Raw genomic sequence first — 7,000 nt, 5'->3', positions numbered from 1 at the left:
TGGTGCAGCAGGTGGTGCACGAGGTGGTGCAGGAGGTGGTGCAGCAGGTGGTGCACGAGGTGGTGCAGCAGGTGGTGCACGAGGTGGTGCAGCAGGTGGTGCAGGATGTGGTGCACGAGGTGGTGCACGAGGTGGTGCACGAGGTGGTGCAGCAGGTGGTGCAGCAAGGTGTGCGCAGGTGGTGCAGCAGGTGGTGCACGAGGTGGTGCACGAGGTGGTGCAGGAGGTGGTGCACGAGGTGGTGCAGGAGGTGGTGCACGAGGTTGTGCAGCAGGTGGTGCACGAGGTGGTGCACGAGGTGGTGCAGGAGGTGGTGCACGAGGTGGTGCACGAGGTGGTGCAGGAGGTGGTGCACGAGGTGGTGCAGGAGGTGGTGCAGCAGGTGGTGCAGGAGGTGGTGCAGGAGGTGGTGCACGAGGTGGTGCAGCAGGTGGTGCACGAGGTGGTGCAGGAGGTGGTGCAGCAGGTGGTGCAGCAGGTGGTGCAGGAGGTGGTGCACGAGGTGGTGCAGCAGGTGGTGCAGGAGGTGGTGCACGAGGTGGTGCACGAGGTGGTGCAGCAGGTGGTGCACGAGGTGGTGCAGCAGGTGGTGCAGCAGGTGGTGCACGAGGTGGTGCAGGAGGTGGTGCAGCAGGTGGTGCACGAGGTGGTGCAGCAGGTGGTGCACGAGGTGGTGCAGCAGGTGGTGCAGGAGGTGGTGCACGAGGTGGTGCACGAGGTGGTGCACGAGGTGGTGCAGCAGGTGGTGCACGAGGTGGTGCACGAGGTGGTGCAGGAGGTGGTGCACGAGGTGGTGCAGGAGGTGGTGCACGAGGTGGTGCAGCAGGTGGTGCACGAGGTGGTGCACGAGGTGGTGCACGAGGTGGTGCACGAGGTGGTGCAGCAGGTGGTGCACGAGGTGGTGCACGAGGTGGTGCAGCAGGTGGTGCACGAGGTGGTGCACGAGGTGGTGCAGCAGGTGGTGCACGAGGTGGTGCAGGAGGTGGTGCACGAGGTGGTGCACGAGGTGGTGCACGAGGTGGTGCAGGAGGTGGTGCACGAGGTGGTGCACGAGGTGGTGCACGAGGTGGTGCAGGAGGTGGTGCACGAGGTGGTGCAGGTGGTGCAGGAGGTGGTGCAGGAGGTGGTGCAGGAGGTGGTGCAGGAGGTGGTGCACGAGGTGGTGCAGCAGGTGGTGCACGAGGTGGTGCACGAGGTGGTGCACGAGGTGGTGCAGGAGGTGGTGCAGCAGGTGGTGCAGGTGGTGGTGCAGGAGGTGGTGCACGAGGTGGTGCACGAGGTGGTGCACGAGGTGGTGCACGAGGTGGTGCACGAGGTGGTGCAGCAGGTGGAGGGTAAAAATTAATTTGTTTTTATTGAATTCTCAACTCGAAACTTGCATAAATAACACGCAGCAGACAAAGCTCCCCCAGGTGGCGTCTAGCAGGGGCTGTAGGGGCAAGTGCTGCTAGTGGCGAGTAGCACCACCTATGATGTACACAAAGACAAAGCTCCCCCAGGTAGCCTCTAGCAGGGCTGTCAGACTTATAATAAGATATGTTCAGGCTGTTGCTAGGGAGGTGTTCAGACTGTTAGGGAGGTGTTCAGACTGTTGCTAGGGAGATGTCTGTCTCTCCGTGTGTCTTCAAACGTTGGTGTCCGCGTGTCTCCGTGTGTGTGTCTGTGTCTCTGTGTGTCTGTGTCTCTCTGCGTCTCTGTGTGTCTGCGTGTCCGTGTGTCTCTGTGTGTCTCTGTGTGTGTGTGTCTGTGTGTGTGTCTGTGTGTCTCTGTGTGTGTCTCTGTGTGTGTCTGTGCGCGTGTCTCTGTGTGTGTCTGTGCGCGTGTGTGTGTCTGTGTCTCTGTGTGTCTGTGTCTCTGCGTGTCCGTGTGTCTCTGTGTGTGTCTGTGTGTGTGTCTCTGTGTGTCTGTGTCTCTGTGTGTGTGTCTCTCTGTGTGTCTGTGTCTCTCTGTGTGTCTGTGTCTCTGTGTGTGTCTCTGTGTGTGTGTCTCTGTGTGTCTCTGTGTGTGTCTGTGTGTGTGTCTCTGTGTGTGTGTGTCTGTCTGTGTGTGTGTCTCTGTGTGTGTCTGTGTGTCTCTGTGTGTCTGTGTGTGTGTGTCTGTGTGTGTGTGTACGTATATGTGTCTGTGTGTGTGTGTGTGTCTGTGTGTGTGTCTCTGTGTGTCTCTGTGTGTGTCTGTGTGTGTGCCTGTATCTGTGTGTGTGTCTCTGTGTGTGTGTGTGTCTGTATCTGTGTGTGTGTCTGTGTGTGTGTCTGTGTCTCTGTGTGTGTGTGTCTGTATCTGTGTGTCTCTGTGTGTCTGAGTGTGTGCCTGTATCTGTGTGTGTGTCTGTGTATCTGTGTGTGTGTCTCTGTGTGTGTGTGTCTGTATCTGTGTGTCTCTGTGTGTCTGAGTGTGTGCCTGTATCTGTGTGTGTGTCTGTGTGTCTGTGTGTGTGCCTGTATCTGTGTGTGTGTCTGTGTGTGTGTGTCTGTGTATCTGTGTGTGTGTCTCTGTGTGTGTGTGTCTGTATCTGTATCTCTGTGTCTCTCTGTGTGTGTATGTATATCTGTATCTGTGTGTCTCTGTGTGTCTCTGTGTGTGTGTATGTATATCTGTATCTGTCTGTGTCTCTGTGTGTGTGTATCTGTGTGTCTCTGTGTGTCTCTGTGTGTGTCTGTGTCTCTGTGTGGATCTGTGTCTCTCTGTCTGTGTGTCTGTGTGTCTGTGTCTCAGTGTCTGTGTCTCAGTGTCTCTGTGTGTATCTGTGTGTGTCTGTGTCTCTGTCTCTCTGTGTCTTCACACGTTGGTGTCCGCATCCGCCCCCGCTCCCCAGCGATGGATGAGGCTCCGCGTGGAGTCGTCACGGCCCCTCCCCACTCCCCCCCGGTGACCCCCCCCACCACCACCCCCCCCACCACCACCCCCCCCACCACCACCACCACCCCCCCCACCACCGTCCACCACGACTCCTCCCCCCCCACCACCTCCCAGCTTCTGCATCTCCAGCACGCGGGGCATCACGGACGACCAATCTGGGGGGGGCACAGTGGGGGGCACAGTGGGGGGCACAGTGGGGGGCACAGTGGGGGGGGGGAGGGGCACAGTGGGGGGCACAGTGGGGGTCACAGATGGTGAACACTGAGGAGCGAGAGTGGGGGAGGAGTTATGCCCCCCCCTGCCCCCCCCCGTCACCCCCCCACCCCCCCGTCACCCCCCCCGCCCCCCCCTCCCCGTGCCCCCCCCGTGCCCCCCCGTACCTCTCTTGGGGGACTCCACGCTGGGCAGCCCCTCCCCCATTGAGTCGAAGCGGCCTGGATCCTCCGTCACGATGCCCAAGTTCTGGTTCCACTTGGTCCAGTTCACCTCGTCCACCCTGGGGGCACGTGGGGGGCGGTGGAGTCACGTGGGGGGGCGGTGGTGTCACGTGGGGCGGTGGAGTCACGTGGGGTGGTGGTGTCACGTAGGGCGGTGTCATGTGGGGTGGTGGTGTCACGTGGGGCGGTGTCATGTGGGGTGGTGGTGTCACGTGGGGCGGTGGTGTCACGTGGGGTGGTGGTGTCACGTGGAGCGGGGGTGTCACGTGGGGTGGTGTCACAGGGGATGGTAGTGGGCGGTAGTAGTGGGTGGTGGTAATGGGTGGTAGTAGTGGGTGGTGGTAGTAGTGGGTGGTGGTAGTAGTGGGTGGTGGTAGTAGTGGGTGGTGGTAGTAGTGGGTGGTAGTAGTGGGTGGTAGTAGTGGGTGGTAGTAGTGGGTGGTAGTAGTAGTGGGTGGTAGTAGTAGTGGGTGGTAGTAGTGGGTGGTAGTAGTGGGTGGTAGTAGTAGTGGGTGGTAGTAGTGGGTGGTAGTAGTGGGTGGTAGTAGTGGGTGGTGGTAGTGGGTGGTGGTAGTGGGTGGTGGTAGTGGGTGGTAGTAGTGGGTGGTAGTAGTGGGTGGTAGTAGTAGTGGGTGGTAGTAGCGGGTGGTAGTAGCGGGTGGTAGTAGCGGGTGGTAGTAGTAGTGGGTGGTAGTAGTAGTGGGTGGTAGTAGTGGGTGGTAGTAGTAGTGGGTGGTAGTAGTGGGTGGTAGTAGTGGGTGGTGGTAGTGGGTGGTAGTAGTGGGTGGTGGTAGTGGGTGGTAGTAGTGGGTGGTGGTAGTGGGTGGTGGTAGTGGGTGGTAGTAGTGGGTGGTAGTAGTGGGTGGGTAGTGGGTGGTAGTAGTGGGTGGTAGTAGTGGGTGGTGGTAGTGGGTGGTAGTAGTGGGTGGTAGTAGTGGGTGGTAGTAGTGGGTGGTAGTAGTGGTAGTGGGTGGTAGTAGTGGGTGGTAGTAGTGGGTGGTAGTAGTGGGTGGTAGTAGTAGTGGGTGGTAGTAGTGGGTGGTAGTAGTAGTGGGTGGTAGTAGTGGTGGGTGGTAGTGAGTAGTGGGTGGTGGTAGTGGGTGGTGGTAATGGGTGGTGGTAGTGGGTGGTAGTAGTGGGTGGTAGTAGTGGGTGGTAGTAGTAGTGGGCGGTAGTAGTGGGTGGTAGTAGTGGGTGGTAGTAGTGGGTGGTGGTAGTGGGTGGTAGTAGTGGGTGGTAGTAGTGGGTGGTAGTAGTGGGTGGTAGTAGTGGGTGGTAGTAGTGGGTGGTAGTAGTAGTGGGTGGTAGTAGTAGTAGTGGGTGGTAGTAGTGGGTGGTAGTAGTAGTGGGTAGTAGTAGTGGGTGGTAGTAGTAGTGGGTGGTAGTAGTGGGTGGTAGTAGTGGGTGGTAGTAGTGGGTGGTAGTAGTGGGTAGTAGTGGGTGGTAGTAGTGGGTGGTAGTAGTGGGTGGTGGTAGTGGGTGGTGGTAGTGGGTGGTGGTAGTGGGTGGGTAGTAGTGGGTGGTAGTAGTGGGTGGTAGTAGTGGGTGGTAGTAGTGGGTGGTGGTGGTAGTAGTGGGTGGTGGTGGGAGTAGTGGGTGGTGGTGGTAGTAGTGGGTGGTAGTAGTGGGTAGTAGTAGTGGTGGTAGTAGTAGTGGGTGGTGGTAGTGGGTGGTAGTAGTGGGTGGTAGTAGTTGGTGGTGGTAGTAGAGGGTGGTAGTAGAGGGTGGTAGTAGTGGGTGGTAGTAGTGGGTGGTAGTAGTAGTGGGTGGTAGTAGTGGGTGGTAGTAGTGGGTGGTGTGGTGAGTGGGTGGTGGTAGTGGGTGGTAGTAGTGGGTGGTAGTAGTAGTGGGTGGTAGTAGTGGGTGGTGGTAGTGGGTGGTAGTAGTGGGTGGTAGTAGTGGGTGGTAGTAGTGGGTGGTAGTAGTGGGTGGTAGTAGTGGGTGGTAGTAGTGATGGGTGGTAGTAGTGATGGGTGGTAGTAGTAGTGGGTGGTGGTAGTAGTGGGTGGTAGTAGTGGGTGGTAGTAGTGGGTGGTAGTAGTGGGTGGTAGTAGTGGGTGGTAGTAGTAGTGGGTGGTGTAGTAGTGGGTGGTGGTAGTAGTGGGTGGTAGTAGTGGGGTGGTAGTAGTGGGTGGTGGTAGTGGGTGGTGGTAGTGGGTGGTAGTAGTAGGTGGGTGGTAGTAGTGGGTGGTAGTAGTGGGTGGTAGTAGTAGTAGTGGGTGGTAGTAGTGGGTAGTAGTAGTGGGTGGTAGTAGTAGTGGGTGGTAGTAGTGGGTGGTAGTAGTGGGTGGGTAGTAGTGGGTAGTAGGTAGTGGGTGGTAGTAGTGGGTGGTAGTAGTGGGTGGTAGTAGTGGGTGGTAGTAGTAGTGGGTGGTAGTAGTAGTGGGTGGTAGTAGTGGGTGGTGGTGGTAGTAGTGGGTGGTGGTGGTAGTAGTGGGTGGTGGTGGTAGTAGTGGGTGGTAGTAGTGGGTGGTAGTAGTGGGTGGTAGTAGTAGTGGGTGGTGGTAGTGGGTGGTAGTAGTGGGTGGTAGTAGTGGTGGTGGTAGTAGTGGGTGGTAGTAGTGGGTGGTAGTAGTGGGTGGTAGTAGTGGGTGGTAGTAGTGATGGGTGGTAGTAGTAGAGGGGGGTAGTAGTGGGTGGTAGTAGTGGGTGGTAGTAGTGGGTGGTAGTAGTGGGTGGTGGTAGTGGGTGGTAGTAGTGGGTGGTAGTAGTAGTGGGTGGTAGTAGTGGGTGGTGGTAGTGGGTGGTAGTAGTGGGTGGTAGTAGTAGTGGGTGGTAGTAGTGGGTGGTAGTAGTGGGTGGTAGTAGTGGGTGGTAGTAGTGATGGTGGTAGTAGTAGTGGGTGGTGGTAGTAGTGGGTGGTAGTAGTGGGTGGTAGTAGTGGGTGGTAGTAGTGGGTGGTAGTAGTGGGTGGTAGTAGTGGGTGGTAGTAGTGGGTGGTAGTAGTGGTGGTAGTAGTGGGTGGTGGTAGTGGGTGGTAGTAGGTGGGTGGTAGTAGTGGGTGGTAGTAGTGGGTGGTAGTAGTGGGTGGTAGTAGTAGGGTGGTAGTAGTGGGTGGTAGTAGATGGGTGGTAGTAGTGGGTGGTAGTAGTAGTGGGTGGTAGTAGTAGTGGGTGGTAGTAGTGGGTGGTAGTAGTGGGTGGTAGTGGGTGGTAGTAGTGGGTTGGTAGTAGTAGTGGGTGGTAGTAGTGGGTGGTAGTAGTGGGTGGTAGTAGTGGGTGGTAGTAGTGGGTAGGTAGTAGTGGGTGGTAGTAGTGGGTGGTGGTTGTGGGTGGTAGTAGTGGGTGGTAGTAGTAGTGGGTGGTAGTAGTGGGTGGTAGTAGTGGGTGGTAGTAGTGGGTGGTAGTAGTAGTAGTGGGTGGTAGTAGTGGGTGGTAGTAGTGGGTGGTGGTAGTAGTGGGTGGTAGTAGTAGTGGGTGGTAGTAGTGGGTGGTAGTAGTGGGTTGTAGTAGTGGGTGGGTGTAGTGGGGTGGGTAGGTGGGTGTAGTGGGTGGTAGTAGTGGGTGGTGTAGTGGGTGGTAGTAGTAGTGGGTGGTAGTAGTGGGTGGTAGTAGTGGGGGTGGTAGAGTAGTGGGTGGTGGTGGTAGTGGGTGGTGGTGGTAGTAGTGGGGTAGTCGTAGTGGGTGGTGTGGTGGGTAGTGGGTGGTGGTAGGGGGGTGGTAGTGGTGGGAGGTGTGGGGTGGTGGTAGGGATAGTGAGGGTGG

At 57.6% G+C, this 7,000-nt stretch overlaps 1 protein-coding gene across 1 annotated transcript in view; it reads right to left on the bottom strand.

Moving 5' to 3' along the window:
- Positions 1–1,335: 1,335 nt before the first annotated feature.
- The window catches only part of LOC116937136 (transient receptor potential cation channel subfamily V member 4-like), a 207,776-nt gene continuing 202,111 nt past the window's right edge, over positions 1,336–7,000 (bottom strand). Inside the window, 2 exon segments of the mRNA XM_076058623.1 lie at positions 1,336–3,014; positions 3,240–3,355. Coding sequence (XP_075914738.1) covers positions 2,779–3,014; positions 3,240–3,355 — 352 coding nt within the window. The 3' untranslated portion in view covers positions 1,336–2,778.

This window comes from Petromyzon marinus, assembly GCF_048934315.1.
Source record: "Petromyzon marinus isolate PM22_M1 ecotype Great Lakes invasive population chromosome 77 unlocalized genomic scaffold, UKy_Petmar_22M1.pri1.0 chr77_unloc.4, whole genome shotgun sequence".
NCBI classification, from domain to species: Eukaryota; Metazoa; Chordata; class Hyperoartia; order Petromyzontiformes; family Petromyzontidae; genus Petromyzon; species Petromyzon marinus.
The sequence above is the reverse complement of the archived record's forward strand: the minus strand, read 5'-3'. Positions and strand labels throughout refer to the sequence as shown.